The following is a 23,362-nucleotide window of genomic DNA, read 5'->3' on the forward strand; positions in this document are numbered from 1 at the left end:
GCTTTCTGTTTAGCTTATTAAAGCCTCAGTTTCGTTCACTACTCGTCTCATGATTAATTGATGATGCATCACTTGACAACTAGATCTAACTCGTATTTGTACAGAAATAAACCATCCTTGTATGGGCAGCTGGGTTCTAGCATCTTAACTTGTGGCGACTATTGACACAATCTGCTCATTGAGGAATAGAACATAGAACATTACAGCGCAGTACAGGCCCTTCGGCCCTCGATGTTGCGCCGACCTGTGAAACCACTCTAAAGCCCATCTACACTATTCCCTTATCGTCCATATGTCTATCGAATGACCATTTGAATGCCCTGAGTGTTGGCGAGTCCGCGGCTGTTGCAGGCAGGGCATTCCACACCCTTACTACTCTCTGAGTAAAGAACCTACCTCTGACATCTGTCCTATATCTATCTCCCCTCAATTTAAAGCTATATCCCCTCATGCTAGACATCACCATCCGAGGAAAAAGGCTCTCACTGTCCATCCTATCTAATCCTCTGATCATCTTGTATGCCTCAATTAAGTCACCTCTTAACCTTCTTATCTCTAACAAAAGCAGCCTCAAGTCCCTCAGCCTTTCCTCATAAGATCTTCCCTCCATACCAGGCAACATCCTGGAAAATCTCCTCTGCACCCTTTCCAATGCTTCCACATCCTTCCTATAATGCGGCAACCAGAATTGCATGCAATACTCCAAATGCGGCCGCACCAGAGTTTTGTCCAGCTGCAACATGACCTCATGGCTCCGAAACTCAATCCCTCTACCAATAAGAGCTAACACACCGTACGCCTTCTTAACAACCCTCTCAACCTGGGTGGCAACTTTCAGGGATCTATGTACATGGACACCAAGATCTCTCTGCTCATCCATACTGCCAAGAATCTTACCATTAGCCCAGTACTCTGTCTTCCTGTTATTCCTTCCAAAATGAATCACCTCACACTTTTCTGCATTAAACTCCATTTGCCACCTCTCAGCCCAGCGCTGCAGCTTATCTATGTCCCTCTGTAACTTGTAACATCCTTCCGCACTGTCCACAACTCCACCGACTTTAGTGTCATCTGCAAATTTACTCACCCATCCTTCTACACCATCCTCCAGGTCATTTATAAAAATGACAAACAGCAGTGGCCCCAAAACAGATCCTTGTGGTAGACCACTAGTAACTGGACTCCAGTCTGAACATTTCCCATCAACCACCACCCTTTGTCTTCTTCCAGCTAGCCAATTTCTGATCCAAACTGCTAAATCTCCCTGAATCCCATGCCTCCGTATTTTCTGCAGTAGCCTACCGCGGGGAACCTTATCAAACGCTTTACTGAAATCCATATACACCACATCAACTGCTTTACCCTCATCCACCTGTTTGGTCACCTTCAATGTTGAATACTATCACAATGTAACTAGGCATTAACCCCATTCTCCTGTAGTTCATGTGACTATTTTTAACTGCTTGCCAAGTAATTTGTTTTAAGAATGTTCCATCTATTTGTTTAATTTATACAGGATTGGCCTTCAGATAATCTGATTCTTTTCCTGGCCTTAGAATTGTATTAATCCAAGTGGGCAGTTAAAATGTGGGATTTATTTTTAAATCTAAGGGACTAATGTTTTTAACACCCCAAATTTTTACTGCCCTGACTGGTGTTGCAGTGAGCTTTTTGATCTTTATCAGTGTCACAAGTAGGCTTACATTAACACTGCAATGAAGTTACTGTGAAAAGCCCTTAGTCACCACATTCCGGCACCTGTTCGGCTACACAGAGGGAGAATTCAGAATGTCCCATTCACCTAACAGCACGTCTTTCAGGACTTGCGGGAGGAAACCGGAGCACCCGGAGGAAACCCAAGCAGACACGGGGAGGACGTGCAGACTCCGCGCAGACAGTGACCCAAGCCGGGAATCAAACATGGGACACCTGGTGCTTTGAAGCAACAGTGCTAACCCCTGTGCGACCGTGCCACTGTACATCCTGTGGAGAGAGAGTGCTTGAAATCGGTGCCTAGTGTTCTGAATATTCTTGATTGGGGGAAGAATGTTACAACACAAAGAGCTGGGCCGTGACGGAAAGAGCACTGACGGGGCTCAGTCTTTATACACTTTTGAGTTTTATTTACAAGGACACATAATGCATGTGGACACTTCCAACCAACAGACTGCTCCTACATAGATGAGTTCAAGTGTGTTCCCCATTAATACCCAACATCTGAATAATGTTATCAACCAATTGATGTACAATTGACAAGGGGGCTCTAATTTTAGATCACCACGTAGGGAATTATATAAAATATATGCAGAACATTATTGAGGTCCTGTGGCACAGTGGGTTTTGGTCCAGCCTCTGAGCCAGGCTCGAGTCCCACCCCAGGACTTGATGGTCAAGGAAGATGCGTTCATAAGGCGGCCAAACAGGTTGACTGCCAACCTATGAAATCTTTCCAAACACGCCAATGGCTGGCGGTAGGAGTGGGAGCGACGCCTGATCAGCCACGTTTGGTGTGGAGTGGCGCCCCTCAAGCTATAAGCGCCGAGCAACGGACTAGCGACCTGTTCCGGGAATTACTAGCTATGGAAGCAGATGAAAGTTTGCCTTAGTGCCCCACTAGGTGCTGGGAGAGGATTGGAAACTGGAGAGGGCACAAAAATGGACTACTTGGCCTAACTGACCAATGCGCCACAACAGCCTCCTCTGTTACTCTGCAGCTATGTAAAACCTTTCTTACTTTCTATCTTCTTCTCAAATGAGAAGTGCATTATTTAAATCCACGAATGCACTGCAGCGGGTTTGATACTGAAACAATGTTCGATGTGAGGTGGAACAATGATGGGAGGCCTCAGGTTTTGTTTGGAATGGCCACAATTTGTCCAGTTAATGAGCTGGGCCATTATCGGATGAGTAATAAGATGAGCAGGAACGATCACCCATTTGCAGCTTACGAATTCTCAGCAGACCAATTTTGCTTATCTGCACAAAGCGTTTTTTGAGGATCCAGTGTTCAAAAACACTGTCTGGACTTCATTGTTATTTCTTGTGTCAGGATTACTGGATGTTAGAAACAAGGCAATGGTTTCAGGTGGTTTAATTTGGTGTTTCTGTGCAGGAAAGGGTACAGCTTCAGTTCGATTCACGTTAGACAAAGGTGTTTGCATGTACGGGGGGCTTTTGGATTCAGTTCAAACTATGTTTCTATTGTGCTGAGAGAGAGTTTAATGACGTGAAAATTAAACACGAGCTTGGAACCATAGAATTCATACAGTGCAGAGGCCATTCAGTCCACGGACACTGCACTAACCCTCTTAAAGAGCACCCTACCTACGCCCCATCCCCTTAACCCCTAGCCTGCACATCTTTGGACACTAAGGGGCAATTTAGCATGGCCAATCCACCTAACCTGCACACCTTTGGACTGTGGGAGGAAAACCGGAGCACCGGAGGAAACCCACGCAGACGCGGGGAGAAAGTGCAAACTCCACACAGTCACCCGAGGCCGGAATTGAACCTGGGTCCCTGGCGCTGCAAGGCAGCAGTGTTAACCACTCTGCCACTGTTCCACCCCTCAGTGCTGTTGCAAACGAGCTGTTGCTTAGCAACCAGGGGCCACCTTTAAGGAAATATCTTTTTGAGTGTGTTTAACTGAACTCAAAAGGCGGTTGGAGCTAGGTAGCTAGATTGAAATAAAAAGGAACAAATTGGAAGTGCTATTGGAACAGAGTATTGTTAGTTAAAGTTAAAGTCAGGCCTAGGAAGAGCAGAGCAAATGAGGTTGACTAGAGCCATTTTTAAAGCAATTGTAAAGTTTGGTGTTCTTATTTCCAGTCTTTGAAACAGTAGTATTCTGTGGAAGACTAAGTACCTGAGAGTGCGCAAGTTTGGATGCATGTGGCAATTTAAGACAAAGGAATACTGAAAGAGTAGTTGGAAAACCTGAAGGTGGATCCTTTCTGAAACAGCTGAGGGAAAGCATTATTTGAAAGAAGATTTTAAGAGGGGGATTTGGAGACACCCGTGTGACAATCATCTGGTGGAATTTGAGGAAGAATGTACAGAAGTTCGATTGGATGGCATCTTCCACTCAATTTCAGAGTGGATCTGACCACAGTTAACTTGCTGAGTTACCTCCACATTGCTGGAGGAGGTGCTGCGTCAGAGGGACTGGAAAAGGGGGTAGTGTCGGTGGTTTATGGGGCTATATTGGAAGTGGAGAAGACACCACTGGAAGGGATCAAAGCAAAGTGGGAGGAAGAGTTGGGAGAGGATATGGAGCAGGGGTTCTGGTGTGAGGTGCTCCGGAGAGTGAACGCCTCCACCTCATGCGCAAGTTTGAGACTGATACAGCTGAAGGTGTTATACAGAGCACACCACACGAAGGTGAGGATGAGCCGGCTCTATGAGAAGATGTGTGTGAACATTGCGGGGGGCCCCGCAAATCACGTTCATATGTTTTGATCCTGTCCAAAGCTGGAGGATTACTGGAAGGAGGTTTTTAGGGTAATTTCTAAAGTGGTGCACGTGAAACTGGACCCGGGCCCTCGGGAGGCAATATTCAGGGTGTCGGACCAGCTGGAGTTGGAAACAGGCACGGAGGCAGATGTTGTAGCCTTCGCCTCGTTGATCGCCCGAAGGTGGATCCTGTTAGGATGGAGAGCAACCTCTCCACCCTGTGCCCTGGCTTGGCGGGGGGACCTGTTGGGATTCTTGACTCTTGAGAAGGTTAAGTTTGACCTGAGGGGAAGGATGGAGGGGTTCTACAATTCATGGGCATTATTCATTATGCACTTTCAAGAACTGGATATCATCAAACATTAGGGGCTGGCATAGCACAGTGGGCTAAACAGCTGGGTTGTAATGAAGGCCAATGCCAGCAGCGCGGGTTCATATTCCCATACCGGCCTCGCCGAACAGGCGCTGGAATGTGGCGACTAGGGGCTTTTCACAGTAACTTCATTGAAGCCTACTTGTGACAATAAGTGATTATTTATTTATTTTATTTATTTTACGCATGTGTTAATGGTGACTATGGGTGATTCCTGATTCCTTTTTGTTATTTGTTTATGTTAACATGCGGGCAGTTGTTTGGGGGTTGGTGGGAGGATGGGATCGTTGTTGTTGATATGGAGATTGACATTACATTCGTTACTGATTATTGTTTATTGTTGGTGGGTGTAAATTTGGGAGAAAATGTGAAAAAGGAGGAGAATAAGAATATTTTTTTAAAAACTTGCTGAGTTACAGGGACTGGAGATTTACTGAGAACATTAAAGTATAAGATCTATTTTGTATCCCGTGTTATCCTTAAAATCTGTGTATATTTGTGAAGATAAGTGGGAATGAAGGAGTATTCATTATATTCAAACTTTTCATGTTTAATAAATGTTTTTTTGTTATTAAAAGCTGATTGGCAGTCCCGTGACTCTGTTCATCTACGGTTTCCCAAAAATGTAAAAGTTGCGAGCCAGAGTTGCATTCTGGGATCTCCCCGCCCACTATTAACACCGACTGGGATCGTAACACTCGGAATTACTGAGCAACCAGCATCTCAAATCTGGACTCTCTAGTGGAAAACGAGACAGGTGCACAACCGAACGTGATTTGATTTGGGCACGTTTAAACCATCACATCTAGCTGATGTTTTCTGTTGGCGATGATGGAATGATCGTTTCTGCAGAGATTGGATTGGGAAAGAATGAACTCAGATCATTACAAAGCAAGTTTGAAAAGGAAGTGAAGATGGAGAGTTGTGAGCGAAATTAGAAAGACTTACGTTGGCAGGTCTTCCCGTCGGGGTTAAGTAGGTATCCCTTCCGACATCTACAAAGGTAACTGTCTTCTGTGGTCACACAATCATGTTCACAGTTATGCCTGGCCAGGACACAGACATCAATTCCTGCAATAAACACAGAAAATCTACTGATGTACATTACTGTAAGCCAGCTGAAGGATAAAGGTTAATGGGTATGTTAATTAAACAATGATGTCAATGATAATATCAGCATGACATCAAAGACCATGCAACTCCAAGAGGGAAAGACACAGAACAGTCTGTGTCCAGAGAATAATGTATTTGCCATTCAGTCTTGGGTGTAAATAGCCGTAAATAAATAGTTTTAAGAACAGCGTAATACAGATTTAATGCAAGTCACTCAAAGAGTAAGAAAAACCTCATCCAGTTAGAAGACAACACAAATCCAGGGTGACAAGTCAAACTAGAAGTATTGCTTTTCGTTCTACGGTCAAGGCATATAGAGTCGTAGAGTCATAAAGGTCCCCAGCACAAAGTGCCATTTGGCCCATCGCTTCTGTGCCGGTCAAAATAATAATAATCTTTATTATTGTCACAAGTACGCTTACATTAACACTGCAATGAAGTTACCGTGAAAATCCCTGAGTCGCCACACTCTGGCGCCTGTTCGGATACACAGAGGGAGAATACAGAATGTCCTATTCACCTAACGAGCACGTCTTTCGGGACTTGTGGGAGGAAACCGGAGCACCCGGAGGAAACACACGCAGACACGGGCAGAACGTGCAGACCCTACACAGACAGTGACCCAAGCAGGAATCAAACCCGGGTCCTGGCGCTGTGAAGCAACAATGCTAACCACTGTGCTACCGTGCTGCCCAAAGACGAGAGGCCTTTGGAATACAATCAAGTAACATTACCACAATGCTGCCTTCCCTCATTGGCAGGTTATTGGGCTGAATGAGATTTTCAAAGATTATTTCAAGGGATGTGGGGCTGGACTCTCTGATTCTGGGGCGTGGTAATGGTGGCGTTTTACCCCAGAAAAAACTGGCGCAAAACGGCCACTGATTCCCTGTTCTGCTGGGGGGCTAGGAGAACGGCAGCGTAGATTACCCGGCTGTAGCTGCTGATAGGCCCCGGAGAATTGCCGGGTCCGTGGCCGCGCATACGCACGGCGGCAGCCTGCAGCGGCCGCGCCATGCTTCATGGTGGAGGCTGCTCGCGGACCGGGCCCACAAAATAGTCCCCCCCTTCGGCCGGCTCACGAGCCCCGGACCGCCCCACCACAGTGCCCCCAGCCCTGAATAATGTCCCCCCCCCCCGCCCTCTCCCGACTGTGCCGGCGCTGGACTGAGTCCGCAGCACAAAAGGCACAACTCGGTTGGTCGGGGCCTGAGGCCGTCGACACGCGGGGTGGTGGACTCCTCGAGTACGCCGCTTTGGAGGGGGCGGAGCTTCGCGAAACGTGATTCTCCAGCCGTTCGCCAAACGTGATTTTGGCGTCTGTGGCCGGACAATCCAGCCCATGGCCTTCACTGGCTGGGACAGCATTTGTTGCCCATTCCTAATTGCCCTCAACTGAGTGTCTCGCTCGGCCATTTCAGAGGGGCAGATACGAGTCAGCCCCATTGCTGTGGGTCTGGAGTCACATGTCGGCCAGACCGGGTAAGGACAGCATATTTCCTTACCTGAAGTGACAAGTCATGTGATGAAACCTCCAGGAATGTATTTAACCACAGTTGGCAACCCTACCCAAGCTGTTGGACACGCTCTGCCATCCCCTTGCATCTTTTCCGATTTGCTGTTAACCTTCTTTGCCATCTGTCGACATCACAATGTGGTGTCAGCTTGAAGTTTCTGTTCAAACCACTAGAGGGGTTTAGTGTAAAATATTAACCGGCCTTACTTCTGCAGGTTTTTTGATCTTTGTTTAGGATGAATCCTTTTTTGCATTTACAAATGTAAGATCCGGGTGTGCTGATACAAATCTGTTCACATCCATGACCAATCACTCCACAGAGGTCAGTGTCTATATTCAGTTTAAGAAAAAGAACAATTAGTACAATCCTTAACAGAGAAGCATTACAGAACGGAATGTGCTTTACATTAGATTAGATTTAGATTTAAGTTTATTGTCACGTGTACTGAGGTACAATGAAAAGCATTAATCTACGTACAGTCCAGACAGATTGTTCCATACATGAAAAAATATAGTTAAATACACAATGTAAATACATAGACATCGGATGAAGCACACGGTGTGTAGTGCTACTCAGTAGAGAAGATGTGTGGAGAGATCGGTTCAGCCCATAAGAGGGTCATTCAGGAGTTTGGTTACAGTGGGGAAGAAGCTATTTTTGAAACCGCTAGTGTGTGTTCTGAGACTTTTGTGTCTTCTGCCCGATGGAAGAGGTTGGAAGAGAGAATAACCCGGATGGCAGGGGTTTTGATAGAATTTACAGTGCAGAAGGAGGCCGTTCAGCCCATCGAGTCTGCACCGGTTCTTGGAAAGAGCCCCCAAGCCCACGCCTCCACTCTATCCCCATAACTAAGTAACCCCACCTAACTTTTGTTTGGACACTAAGGGCAATTTAGCGTGGCCAATCCACCTAACCTGCACATCTTTGGACTGTGGGAGGAAACCGGGGAACCCGGAGGAAACCCACGCAGACACGGGGAGAACGTGCAGATTCCGCACAGATAGTGACCCAAGCCGGGAATCGAACCTGGGACCCTGGAGCTGTGAAGCAACTGTGCTAACCACTATGTTGCCGTGCTGTCCGCTTTCCCGAGGCAGCGGGAGGTGTAGACAGAGACAATGGATGGGAGGCGCGTTCATGTGATGGACTGGGCGGTGTTCACGACTTAGAATAAGCCAATGAGGACATTCATAGAATCCCTACAGTGCAGAAGGGGGCCACTCAGTCCATCGAGTCTACGCTAACCCTTCGAAAGAGCCCCCTACCTAGGCCCACTCCCTGCCCTATCCCCTTTGGAGAGTAAGGTGCAATTTATCATGGCCAATCCACCTAACCTGCACATCTTTGGACTGTGGGAGGAAACCGGAGCTCCCGGAGGAAACCCACGCACACACGGGGAGAACGTGCAGACTCCATACAGTCACCCGAGATTGGAATCAAACCTCGGTACCTGGCGCTGTGAGGCAGCAGTGCTAACCACTGTGCCGCCGTGCTACCCACAAGCCGAAGAGAGCTGCGATGCTCTGCCTGAAACTGTGCTGGACACAAATTCAGAAGGAACTTTCGAAAGGAAGTTGAATAAACCCTTAAACCGAAAAGAGAAACTGCAGAGTTCTGCGGAAATCCCACCTTGAGTTTATTACCAGCTGTTAATTGGCTGTGGGGTAACCGTTCTTTGCCTGGTGGACTCCCCCAAACCTTTTAGCTGGGATGGTGGGCACCGCGACACCTCATAAAATCCAGCCCGTGGAATCACTGCATCACAGAGTCATTACGACGTAGAAGGAGGCTATTCGGTTCATCGAGCCTGTGCTGGCTCTCTGTAGAGCAATCCAGTTAGTCCCATTCCCCCCTGCTCTATCCCTGTAGCCTTGCAAGTTTCTTCCCCTTAAGAACCCATTCAATTTCCATTTGCAATCATTCACTGTCTCTTCATCCACCCCCTCGAGGGAGTTCCAGTCGTTTGCAATTGATGTGTAAAACAATTCATGCTCGCATTTCCCCTTGCGTCTCTGGTCTAAAACCTTAAATCCGTGCCCCTCAATCCATCAGTTTAGAACATCGAATACACAGTGCAGGAGGAGGCCATTTGGCCCATCGTGTCTGCACTGACCCACTTAAGCCCTCACTTCCACCCTATCCCCACAACCCAATAACCCCTCCGAACCTTTTTGGACACTAAGGGCAATTTAGCATGGCCAACCCACCTAACCTGCACGTCTTTGGACCGTGGGAGGAAACCCACGCAGACACGGGGAGAACGTGCAGACTCCGCACAGACAGTGACCCAGCGGGGAATCGAACCTGAGACCCTGGCGCTGTGACGTCACAGTGCTAGCCACTTGTGCTACCGTGCTGCCCCAGTTTGTGGCATCAGTTAATGGGGAATTCACCCCAACGTCTCCAATAGTGCAGCTGTCCCTCAATAGGGCTCTGTAGTGCCAGCCTAGCTTGGTGGTGGGCAACCTGGGCTAGTGAGTGGGTCGCATGAGTGGCCCGCTATCATCTCAGTGGGCCCCGAGATCGAAATCGGGCCTGTTCACTAACCCTGCCCCCATGAATAAAGTTGAATATATTTAATACAGCCCAAATATGAGTTCTAGAAAATACTTTAATCATTTATAAATTAATTGAAATGTCATCAACTTCAAATGGTGAAAACGAGAGAAATGTTTACACCTTGGACGCAGAGTCTCTCACGGTCAATGTTGTGAGCGATCAGCACAAGCCTCACTTCGCTTTCCTCTGCCTTGCGTTCGGATCACTCCAGTCATGTAGGCAGGACAAATCTCCGCAGATGGGGACCAACGGAATGAGGAAACTCTGCGCATGGGAATTGGTCCACAAAATGTCTTGTGGGTCAGACTAAGAACCCAGATGGGCCGCATGCGCCCCCCCCGGGTCACAGGGCACCCACCACTGGGCCTAGATATTTGCGCTCGACCCTCTGCACTGGGACTTGAATCCACAGCCTTCCGACTCTGAGGCGAGAGTGTTAACCACTTAAGGGATGGACAACTGGCCTAGCCAGCAAAGCCCACATCCCTTGAATGAATAGAGAAAAGTAGACCAACCACTTTCTATAGCTTTTTAATTGCTTGTAAACAGTGCCATTGAAACATGACCCATCAGTCTTACGTCTGTGGTGAGCAAAATATTGGAAAGGATTCTGAGAGATAGGATCTATGATTATTTAGAAAAACATAGTTTGATTAAAGATAGTCAGCATGGCTTTGTGAGGGGCAGGTCATGCCTCACAAGCCTCATTGAATTCTTTGAGGATGTGACGAGACACATTGATGAAGGTCGGGCAGTGGATGTGGTGTATATGGATTTCAGTAAGGCATTTGATAAGGTTTCCCATGGTAGGCTCATTCAGAAAATTAGGAAGCATGGGATACAGGGAAATTTGGCTGTCTAGATACAGAATTGGCTGGCCGAAAGAAGACAGCGAGTGGTAGTGGATGGAAAGTATTCCGCCTGGAGGTCGGTGACCAGTGGTGTCCCGCAAAGATCTGCTCTTTGTGGTTTTTATAAATGACTTGGATAAGGAAGTGGAAGGGTGGGTGGGTTAGTAAGTTTGCCGATGACATGAAGGTTGGTGGAGTTGTAGATAGTGTTGAGGGTTGTTGCAGGTTACAACAGGACATTGACAGGATGCAGAGCTGGGCTGAGAAGTGGCAGATGGAGTTCAACCTTGATAAATGTAAGTGATTCATTTTGGAAGGTCGAATTTGAATGCTGAATACATGGTTAAAGGCAGGATTCTTGGAAGTGTGGAAGAACAGAGGGATTTTGGGGTCCACGTACATAGATCCCTCAAAGTTGCCATCCAGGTTGATAGGGTTGTTAAGAAGATGTATGGTGTGTTGGCTTTCATTAACAGGGGGATTGAGTTTAAGAGCCGCGAGGTTTTGCTGCAGCTTTATAAAATTCTAGTTGGATCACACTTGGAATATTGTGTCCAATTCTGGTCGCCTTATTATAGGAAAGATGTGGATGCCTTGGAGAGAGTACAGAGGAGATTTACCAGGATGATGCCTGGACTGGAGGGCATGCCTTATGAAGAAAGGTTGAGGGAGCTAGGGCTTTTCTCACTGGATCGAATAAGACAGAGAGGTGACTTGATAGAGGTGTACAAGGTGATGAGAGGCATGGATAGAGTGGATAGCCAGAGACTTTTCCCCAGGGTGGAAATGGCTGTCACGAGGGGACATAATTTTAAGGTGATTGGAGGAAGGTATAGGGGAGATGTCAGAGGTCGGTTCTTTACACAGAGAGTGGTGGGTGTGTGGAATGCACTGCCAGCAGAGGTGGTGGAGTCAGAGTCATTCGGGACATTTAAGCGACTCTTGGACAGGCACATGGACAGCAGTAAATTGAAGGGGTGTAGGTTAGGTTGATCTTGGATTAGGATAAATGGTCGGCACAACATCTTGGCTGAAGGGCCTGTACTGTGCTGTACTGTTTTATGTTCTATCTCTGTTCTATGATAATGCAAAGCCCGTCAAACTTACCGCATATTTTGGTCTGGAACCCGGAGAGGAGAGTTTGAATCATGCTGAAATTCTGCACAAAGAACACATGTTTCTCATGGGGTTCGCTCCCTATCAGCCGCAGTGTGTCCATGTCAACTCTCCCGACACCAACGGCGAATATCAGAATCCCCAAGTCTCTTGCTTGAGCTGCTACCTCTGCTACCTTGTCCTGGGGTCTCCCATCTGTCACTATAATTGCCACTCGCGGTACATTTCCGTCCAATGGCCTTGCCCCCTCGCGCGTAGAGAACGCCACGTTCATCGTGTATTCAATGGCCAGTCCCGTCATGGTGCCAGTTGCCAGGTGAACCATGTCCTTGACGGCTCTCATCATGTCCTCCACCTTCTTGTGGGTCTTGAGGGCGAACACGCTCTCAACAGTGCTGCCATAGAGGACAAGGCCGACCCTCGTATTATCTGCACCAACGTCCAGGAATTTGAGGATATTATTGATGAATTCCTTCACTCTCTCAAAGTCAGGAGGAAGTATGCTCCGGGAACTGTCAATGATGAAAACCAAGTCTAGGGCCTTGCCAACGCATTGTTCCTCTGGGAAGAAAAGCAACTGTTTACTTCTCGGAAAATAATAATATGCAATAGAAAAACATCTGTCTTAAGGACCAGTGCAGAGCTGCAAACACAAGAGGAATTTCGGAACAGCAGCCGTCCTTTTAGCCCCTCGATCGTGTTCTGTCAGTCAGCGAGATCGTGGCTGATCTTCAACCCAACTCCACCATATCTGCCTTTGTCTCAAATCCCTTAATACATTGCTGAACAAAAATCTATCAATCTCTGTTTTAAAATTTACAATGGATCTAATATCAATTGCCATTTACGGAATAGAGTTCAAAACTTCCACTACTCATTAAGTGTTGAAATGATTCCCCAGTTTACTCCTGAAAGTTCTGGCTGTACTTTATTGACTAAACCCCCTAGTCCTGATGTTGCTGTTCCTGCATAGTAAGTTGTTGGGCGCAATTCTCCCGAAATGTTTCTGAGGACGGGATTCTGCGGGTCCCCCCGCCGTGTGTTTCTCGGTTGCCCACTGTTCTCCGGTGGTGGGATTCTAGCTTCCCGCCGCTTGTCAATGGGACTTCCCATTGTAGCCATCTCATGCCGCCGGAAATCCACGGTCGGCGCTGCGCTGCCGGCGGGAACAGAGAATCCCGACGCCGGAGAATTCCGGCCAGTGTTTCTGTTTCTCAACCAGCCGCCCCTGAATAAAGCCTCTCATTTCCACCACAACAAAGTTTTGAGTCTCTTTGCCTCCTCTCCCCCTCAACAGGTCCCAGAATATTCCATCCCGCTCTCTCCCTTCAGTGCTCTCATCCTTCTCCCTCAAGAAGATCTCTTTCATCCATCCCTTCAATAACGTCACTCTCCCAGTGCGTCCTCCAATCAACAATGTCCGTCCCTCCGACAGTCCAGTCAGTTTCACCACTGGAGGAGTTTGGAACTTTACCCAAAATGTGCTTAGATGAGTTTTAAAGATATTCAGGGGTCCGGTGCAATGGTGGGTAGTTGGAGTTAGGTCACACATCAGCCATGATCTCATCGAATGGCGGAGCAGTATAGGTGGGCTAAAAGGCCTCCTCCTGTTGCTATATTCCACCACTGTTTCCTGAAGTTGGTGATTGAGTTCCATACACACTGCGAAACCTTGGACACCTCATCCAAGGGGCCATTTGTTTTGCAAGTAAAGACAACCTCACGATAGACGCCGTAGCTCCTCACTCCAGTCTTTAATGACACATTTTGCTACTGGAGTAGCTGAATAACAATTGCCTTTACTGAAGTTTAAATTATTCAGTTAGATGGCCGCACGATTCATTTGTGTTGTCAGCACAGTTTGTGTTTTGCTGCCTATTTTTGGTGCAATTCTTCGATGGTGTCCACTCTCAATCCCAACTCAGTGCAGCCAGCATTTTAACTCAGCCAACTTTTCGAATGCCCCCCTGGCCAGGAACTCAGCTTACAACCTCCAAAAATATTAGCCAAAATTTTGCTGCCAATTTCCACATCGCAAATCCACGCCAAGTTCTACTCCAGCATCACCCCTATGCTCATTAACCTGCATCTGCTCCCAATCCACCAACACCTCTCATTTAAAATGTCCCTTCTTGTGTTTAAGCCCCTCAATGGTCTTGTCCCTCCGTATCTCTGTACCGTTCTCCAGCCCTACAACCCTCCTCGAATGCTGCCCCTCCAACATTGCCCACTTACCCATCTCCCCTCCCTTTGCCCCACCACTGGCGCCCGTGCCATCTGCCTTCGAGGCTCCAAGCTCCGGAATCCCCTCCGTAAACCTCTCTTCCTCTCCCTCTCCCTGAAGACACTCTACCTCAAGTCTACCTCTTTAACTAAACCTTTACTCATTCATCCTACGATCTCCTTCTTTCGCTTGGTGTTAATTTGTATCTGATAACGCTCCAGTGGTGTTTTCTTATAAATGCAGATTGGTGTTGTAAATCAGGCAGTTACAAAGAGGGAAATCTAAAGTCTGCTGAAACATATTCAGACCCTCGCCAGTGATCCAAAAGGTAAACACTAAAATGACACCTGGACTCCAAGGGTTAAATTCAGAGCAGCAATTAAACAAACTGACAACAACATATTTATATCGCACTTTTAATGCAATTAAATGTTGCAAGGTAATTTTTTTATTTATTTGTTCATGGGACGTGGGCATTGCTGGCTGTACCATCATTTATTGCCCATCCCTAATTGCCCTTGAGTGGACAGTTAAGAGTCAACCTCATTGCTGTGGGTCTTGAGTCTCAGGTAGGCCAGGCCAGGTAGGACGACAGATTTCCTTCCCTAAAGGACATTGTGACAATATGTGTATTGTAAGGAATATTGTAAGAATTAACAATAAGATCCTAATACTTCTCACCACCAGATGGATATAAGGAGCAGTGATATAAATATCATGTGACTTCTGGGATTCTGGGAGAAGGTTGTAAGGCGTAAGAGAGATTAGGTGGATAGCATAGAGTTCTGTTGGAAGAGATGTCGTAATTGTGTTGTTTTATTTAACAACTTATTCCTTGTTGACTGGTTCGAATCTTTAATTTAGTAGTGTAAATAAATCAACTTTGTTCAAGAACACAGCTTGATGTTCTTTGTTCACTCAAAGCATCCTGAGAGACCCAACAGAGAACATCACAGACATTAGCGAACCAGATGGGTTTTTCTGGCTATCGACAATGATTTCATGGTCATCATTAGACTTTTAATTCCAGATTTTCATTGAATTCAAATTTCACCATCTGCAGTGGCGGGATTCGAACCTGGATCCCCAGAGCATTACTCTGGGTGTATGGTTTACTCGTCCAATGAAAATACAACTAGGCCACCGCCTCCCCAATGAAATGCTCCAAGGCGTATTGGAAAACAAGGCATGACACTTATGTGGTGATTGTTCCTTTAAGGGCAACACAGCAGAGTAATGCCACCTGATTTAAATAATTGATATTTGTGTCTGATCGAAATAAGGTGCACGTTTAAATTTAATTTGTGTTTCTGTACTTGTGAGATAAGAAAGGGTTAAAGCCTTAGTTCTTCATGGTAAATCACCACAGGTTACCAACCCTCATAGAATCCCTACAGTGCAGGAGGAGGCCATTCAGTCCATCGAGTCTGCACTGACCCTCTGAAAGAGCACCCGGTAATCCCACCTCACCTGTACACCTGTGGACTGTGGGAGGAAACCGGAGCACCCGGAGGAAACCCACGCAGACACGGGGAGAACGTGTAAACTCCACACAGACAGTGACCCAAGCCGGGAATCCAACCCGGATCCCTGGAGTTATGAGGCAGCGGTGTCAACCACTGTGCCAGTGAAAACAGTTTCTCTCTATTAACTCAATGAAAACCTCTCAGAGTTTTAAACACCTTCATTAAAGCTCCTCTGAAACCTCCCTGCTGTAAGGTGAACAATCCCAGTACCTCCACATAACTGAAATCTCTCATCCTGTGACATTATACAAATATGCAGCATGTGAAGAGTTAATGTTATGTTAAAACTAGCCACTAGATGGAGCTAAGGGGCAGTACTATAAATTGCACTGACACTTAGATTTCTGGGAGAGTGAGTTGGAGAGGGTAGTTAAGAGTCTGATGAGACTGGAGTAGAGTGAATTGTAGAGCTAAAGAAGATAGAATATAATTGTTAGAATATAGAGATAGTGTCAGTGAGTGTAATTTAACAACATATTTGTTTACCATAGGAATAAACCAGGGGCTGGTTTAGCACAGGGCTAAAGAGCTGGCTTTTAAAGCAGACCAAGGCAGGCCAGCAGCACGGTTCAATTCCTGTACCAGCCTCCCTGAACAGGCGCCGGAATGTGGCGACTAGGGGCTTTTCACAGTAACTTCATTAGAAGCCTACTTGTGACAATAAGCGATTTTCATTTCATTTCAAGTGTTAAACTCTAAATCAAGTAATATAAATAAAATTAGTTTAGTTCATGAAGAGAACTTCAAGTGTCTTTGTGATCACTACGCTTTCCACCCTGAAGTCAACATCACAAAGATCACCACACATCCTTGCTGTCTTCCTCCTTGTCAATTTTTTGAGGCCTTTTACTACACACAAGAAGCATGGGAGGAGGACTGTTCATCATTGCTGCCCCATTAATATGTTCACAGTTTTGCTACATGGTCCCTGAATATGATACTCCTTGCACAGACACTCTGCATTCGCATTGGTTTCAGTGAGTGCAATGGATGCTATTGTCAGCACCCACCAATGTCTTGCTGCACTGTGGCTTCCACTCCCTTGTCCACTCTGGATTGTTTTGTATGCTGCGCCTGTCTGGCCAACGCACGATCCTCAGCCAGTGCAACCCCCAAAAGAAGAAGGAGAAAGACATCTCGAAGTGTCACCTTCATACCTGTGGAGACAAGGAAAACATTAAAAAGTAGGAGCAGGTGCCGGTTATGCTCTGACATTTAAACACATCAGGACTGAACCTCTACATCAACTCCACTCTCATACTGACGAATGTGATATAAAATAGTTACTTTCGAGATATTAGTTACTGTAATGTAGAGATAGGCCAGTCTCATCCTGGTGAGTTCACAGACAAAGGATTTCAAGCCGCATGGCAAAGCAAGGAGGAGGTGTGTCCAGCTACGGAGGGGGAATGGATGCTGGGTAATAGGGGGCCAGAGGAAGGGATTGGAAGTGAGCCAATTAGGATGTATGGCCAGGTCAGGAGGGGTATAGGATGACCTATGGGAATCGTGTATGTGAAACTTGATGCCATTTGTGTTAATAGTAGAGATCTCTTTGTCCTACAGACTCACTTGATTCCGGAGGTGTGCGAAGCAAGATGTGCTTTGTACCGCTGTGAACTGAGAAAGATTTGCAAGTCAAATAAAATAACTAATGCTGTACCTGCAAATCCATCTCGACTTTTATTGAGGCCAGACTGACGGGTAAAGAAATTTGGGATTTGTCAATACCATATCCCTTAATTTACTGAGTGCTCAAAAATCTATTAATCTCAGTACTGAAGCTTCTCAGAACCGTAGAACCTTAGTTAGGCCACACTTGGAGCACAGTGTTCAATTCTGGTCGCCACACTACCAGAAGGATGTGGAGGCTTTAGAGAGGGTGCAGAAGAGATTTACCAGGATGTTGCCTGGTATGGAGGGCATTAGCCATGACGAGCGGTTGAATAAACTAGGTTTGTTCTCACTGGAACGACGGAGGTTGAGGGGCGACCTGATAGAGGTCTACAAAATTATGAGGGGCATAGACAGAGTGGATAGTCAGAGGCTTTTCCCCAGGGTAGAGGGGTCAATTACTAGGGGGCATAGGTTTAAGGTGCGAGGGGCAAGGTTTAGAGGAGATGTACGAAGCAAGTTTTTTTACACAGAGGGTAGTGGGTGCCTGGAACTCGCTGCTGGAGGAGGTGGTGGAAGCAGGGACGATAGTGACATTTAAGGGGCATCTTGACAAATACATGAATAGGATGGGAATAGAGGGATACGGACCCAGGAAGTGTAGAAGATTGTAGTTTAGTCGGGCAGCATGGTCGGCATGGGCTTGGAGGGCCGAAGGGCCTGTTCCTGTGCTGTACGTTTCTTTCTTCTTGTTCTAAGAACTGAGCAACCAAAGTTCTCCAGGGTAGAGAATTCCAAAGATCCACAATCGTCTGAGTGAAGGAATTTCTCCTCATCTCTTTCCAAAATGGCCAACCGCTTCTCCTGTGCCCATGCCCCCAAATTCTGGACTCCCCACCAGGGGGAAACACCCTTTCATCATCTATCCTGTCAAGTTATCTCAGAATCTTGTACATTTAAATGAGATCACCTCATTTTACTGAACTCCAGAGAGTATTAACGCATTCAGTCGCTGATCATGGGACAGCACTCTCGTGTTCAGGGATCTGTCTAATCGGACATTGTACAACACCTCAAAAGAAAGTATATCCTTCCATAAGTAAGGAGATCAATACTGTACATGCTACTCTGGGTGAGATCTCACCAGAACTCTGTTTAATTGCAGCAAGAATTCCTTACCCTTATACACTGGTCTCCTTACAATAAAGGCAAGCCGACTATTTGCCTTCATAATTCCCTGCTATATCTGAGAAGGATCAACAGTGCAGGAAACAGGAAATTAAAACAACATACTGGTGATTACCATTGACCCGAAAGTTAACTGGACTAGACCCTGGCTACATTATGTTGCTCTTATTAGCCTTAGTTTTATTAGCTCTAATTCTGTCACCTTTGCTCACGAGTTGCCAGGTATCTTTCTGATACCGCCACGTGGTTCAAGCTCTAGTTATGATTAATAATCCAACACACTGCTTAGTAAGAGTTAAAACAACGATCATTTATTATATACAGCAATAAATACTTATACAATGATGCTTCTTTCTAGACTACTACCTACCACTACTGGCCAATACTTAACTTTTGGGAATGGCCCACCAGGTCAGGGAAACGAATGGCTTATCGAATTGGGTCTGGCATGCGGGATTCAAAGGCTGATACAGGTCGATGGCTAGGAGTCTCTATCGGGTAGCGATCGCTGGAGTCAAACTTACGGTTGCTGGTCGATGGTTCTTGCGACAGTTGCGGGCAGGAGAAGAAGGGAGAGAAGGGTCGATCTGAACTTGGCCCCTAGTTTTATAGTACTCGGGGGGGGGGGCTTCCCGCCTCTCGGGGCGGACCTTGACCCTGGGTCCAAGTGATTGGACTTGGTCCCAATCACTTGGTTCGATGTGCTCCAATAATGGGGCGATTCCTTGATCGGGGGGTGGTCGTACACCTTTCTTTGTCTAGGCCACTGCTGGCGCCGAGAGGTCTGGATCGGCATTCAATTGCTAATATGTTGCAATTGTTCCCGGGGATAGCCGATTAAACTGCAGATGTCTGGGTTGATGAGCTGCTAATGGTTGCAGGTATCAATCTGGGCCGACTTCCCCAGAGTCGAATATCCTGTTTTGTCTGCAGCTGTCCGTTTGTGTCCCATTGGCTGCTTTTCCCATCAGCCTTTTCGGTTAGCCATTTTACGTCGGGTTTTGGCCAAATTAATCGGGACTCAGCCATTTTAGGTGGCTACAAAGAGGAGGCCAGAGGCTAGGAATCCATTTGCAATTAACTCACCTCTTGATCCAGCCTGTCCAATATCTACAAGGCACAAGTCAGGAGTGTGGTGGAATACCCTCCACTTGCCTGGATGAGTGCAGCTCCAACAACACTCAAGAAGCTCCACACCATCCAGGACAAAGCAGCCCTCCTTGATTTGCACCCCTTCCACAAACATACACTCCCTCCACCTGTTAGGAAATAGAGCTGGGGCTGGATTCTCCGGTCCCCCAGCCGCGCGCTTCTCGACTGCGCGGCGTTTACTGGCGGCGTGATTCTAACTTCCCGCCGCTTGTCAATGGGGTTTCCCATTGTAACCACCCCACGCTGCTGTACTTATGAGCTAGGAAAGGGATAAAACTTGAGTTAGCTTCATGTTAAACAAAGGTGCCTGCATGTCTGCGGGTTTTGCTTTCACTTTAAACTGTGCCTGCATTGCATTTGAGGTTTTACGACATAAAAGCATTTATAGCTTCTAAAAACTAAGCTGTTGCCTAGCAACCAAAGGATGTCCCTGAGGCAATAATGGAACGGCAGAAAGCAGATTGCCCAATAGAACAGAGACTGCCAGTACAAGGAGGGACAATATGGGGGTGCAGAAAACAAGTCCCATAAGCTAAAGAAGAGCTAGAAATCAGGGAATGAGAGCTATAGGAAATTGAAGGAATAAATAATAGGAAAAGGTATAGGGTGGGGGATTGGGCTTAGGTAGGGTGTTCTTTCAGGCTTGATGGGCTGAATGGCCTCCTTCTGCACTGTAGCGATTCTGTGAATCTGAATTATTTACTGTTCACTGAAGTTGAAAGAACTGAGCGAGAGGCTCCAAGTTAAGACCGAGCTCAAGGTACAGACCTGGGGAAACTGTCTGGTGAGACGTCAGACATCTGAAGTAATCCTAAGGTTGATGAGACAGTCTGTGAAGCAGGGGTGTTCTGTTGGCATGGCTGGGCACTGAGAGATTGTGTGGAACCTCCAATACACGCGGTGATCCAAGGCAGAATAATAATTTATATAAATGATTGTATAAATGATTTGGGTATGAATGTAGGAGGGTTGATCAGTAAGTTTGCAAATGATATGAAAATTGGTGGGGTGGTAAATAGTGAGGAGGATAACCTTCGATTACAGGAGGATATAGATGGGCTGGTCAGATGGGCTGATCAGCGGCAACTGGAATTCAATCCGGATAAGTGTGAGGCGATGCACTTGGGCAGGACAAGCAAGGCAAGGGAATACAGGATAAACGGCGGGACCCTGGGAAGCACCGAGAATCAGAGGGACCTTGGTGTGCAGCTACACTGGTCCCTTAAGGGAGTAGAGCAGGTGGATACAGTGGTGAAGAAGGCATATGATATACTTGACTTTATTAGCTGAGGCATAGAGTTTAAGAGCAGGCAGGTTTTGCTGGAACTGTGTGAAATGTTGGTTAAGCAACAGCTAGAGTATTGTGTGCAGTTCTGGGATCCACATTACAGGAGGGATGTGATAGCACTGGAAAGGGTGTGGAGGAGATTTACCAGGATGTTGCCTGGGCTTCCTACTTCTTCCACTCCAATCCCCCGTACAATAGAGGCCATCATGACATCTGCCTTCCCATTTGCTGCTGTAAACATGTGAACTTTCTGTGTTCCTCGTGCGAGTAGAGCCGGATCCCTCGGAAGATCATTTCCTCCCCGGGACCTGGGTTCAAATTAAATCCTTACAGTTGGAAAAATATTATGGGCTCACATAATGAGGGGTGCAATCAGCTGACGCAAACATGTGAATCAGGAGCAGGAAGAGGCCATTTGGCCCCTCAAACCCGCTCTGCCATCCGATCAGATTGTGGTTGATCTGACGGCGGCCTCACCTACACCCTCCCGTTACATCCTGTACTCTCTGATTCTCTCGTTAGTCAATTGGCTGGCGGCGGACGCACTCTGGTCCCGGTGTGGTCAATGGGATTTCCCGCCGAATGCACGCCTCGCTTCTGAGGGGGGGGGGCGTGTGCCATCAGCGGGGCAAGAAGCTCCCGCTGCGGGAATGGTCAGAAAGTTTCGACCCTTACTTCTAACTGTGTCCACTACTTAGACTCTCTCCTACAAGGGGGTAACATCCATTTGAGCCTTGCCATTATCTTTTAGTAATTTCCATGAGTGCTTTACTAATATTTGAAATGGTGTCACCAGCACAGGACAGTGGAGAAAACGGTGTCCCTCTTCATTGTGCCTGTAGAGAATTCCGTTTTCCCTGTACAATTGAGGACAGTATCACTATCTGTTGCCCTCTTACTAACCAAAGAAAAAGATCCTGTGTAAACTGCAGCATAAAAGTCATCTATAAACGGTGAAATGAAAAGATAAACACACCAGACAATACATTGGATTCGAGACACATCTTTGGACATAAGGGTAATTCCGTTCACCGCTGACCCTTGTCATTTAGATGGCAGCAGCTGCCGTTGTGCCTTCCTCAGGTGGGACATTAAAAACAAGCCGAAAGGGATTTCAATTGGGATTTGAACCAGTCACTTGCAGCTGAACGAACACACAGACTAGTTTAATGCAGCATTGCTGGTGTTTGATGGGCTTCTGAGCTCCACAAACTTGGTATACTGGCGTTGCCGATCAACTTCCAATGCCCAGGATTTCGACTGCCTGCCTTATGGCACCAGAATGCTGTTAGGGGTGCCTGGAGGGGTGTTGAGAAGAAATGCACCGTTTGAGGCAGCATCCTGCTCACGAGGATTGTAGAATTTATCATACTTCTCTCAAATTGCTACTTTCAAATGTTGGTGAATCTGTGGAATTGGCTCCCCCAGAGTGCGGTGGATGCCGGGACAGTGAGTAAATTTAAGGAGGAGTTAGACAGATTTTTAATTGGTGATGGGTTGAAGGGTTACGGAGAACGGGCAGGGTGGTGAAGTTGAGGCCGAGATGAAAGTTGAGGCAGCGCGGTGGCACAAGTGACTAGCACGGTGGCTTCACAGCGCCAGGGTCCCAGGTTCGATTCCCCGCTGGGTCACTGTCTGTGCGGAGTCTGCACGTTCTCCCCGTGTGTGCGTGGGTTTCCTCCGGGTGCTCCGGTTTCCTCCCACAGTCCAAAGTCGTGCAGGTTAGGTGGATTGGCCATGATAAATTGCCCTTAGTGACCAAAAAGGATAGGAGGGGTTATTGGGTTACGGGGATAGGGTGGAAGTGAGGGCTTAAGTGGGTCGGTGCAGACTCGATGGGACAAATGGCCTCCTTCTGCCCTGTATGTTCTATGTTCTATGAAATCAACCAGGATCGTATTGATAGGTAGAGCATGCTCGAGGGGCTGAGTTGCTCAATCCTGCTCCTAGTTCTTATGTTCTTATGTACTCTCGGACTGAGAATGGTTAAGGGCCCATTGCCAACAATTGTTGTGTTCTGTGTTCTGGACGTGGTAATGACGTACACAGAGCATCTAGTTGTTTAACTAGAAAGATGATTTATTAACAAACACGTGGAAAGATAACTAACAAAGTATAATACAGACGATGGCTACTAAATGAATTGCGTGAATTCTTCTGGAGCTATTCTACGTGCGACTGTCCTCTTGTACGACTTACTACCAACTGGCGGGTGTCTCGCGTCACAAGATAGATCTCTACCGTCACTAGCTGGTTGGCGGTCGCATCGCTAACTATATACAGAACTGTGCACAGGCATATCACCACAACAATGACAAACCTCACAGCCTAGAAGGTGACCATTCAGCCCATCGTACGTATGCCTGTTCTCTGAAAGAGATTTCCAATG

General features: G+C 46.9%; 1 protein-coding gene across 1 annotated transcript in view; it reads right to left on the reverse strand.

Annotated features, from left to right (window-relative positions):
• Positions 1-23,362, reverse strand: part of LOC140385867 (cartilage matrix protein-like) — a 42,724-nt gene that overhangs the window by 18,223 nt on the left and 1,139 nt on the right. The window contains exons 2-5 of the mRNA XM_072468470.1: positions 16,742-16,888; positions 11,973-12,542; positions 7,662-7,784; positions 5,774-5,896 (exon numbers count right to left, since the gene is read on the reverse strand). Coding sequence (XP_072324571.1) covers positions 5,774-5,896; positions 7,662-7,784; positions 11,973-12,542; positions 16,742-16,886 — 961 coding nt within the window. The 5' untranslated portion in view covers positions 16,887-16,888. The remainder of the gene's footprint in view (positions 1-5,773; positions 5,897-7,661; positions 7,785-11,972; positions 12,543-16,741; positions 16,889-23,362) is intronic.

This window comes from Scyliorhinus torazame, chromosome 11, assembly GCF_047496885.1.
Source record: "Scyliorhinus torazame isolate Kashiwa2021f chromosome 11, sScyTor2.1, whole genome shotgun sequence".
Classification (NCBI taxonomy): Eukaryota; Metazoa; Chordata; class Chondrichthyes; order Carcharhiniformes; family Scyliorhinidae; genus Scyliorhinus; species Scyliorhinus torazame.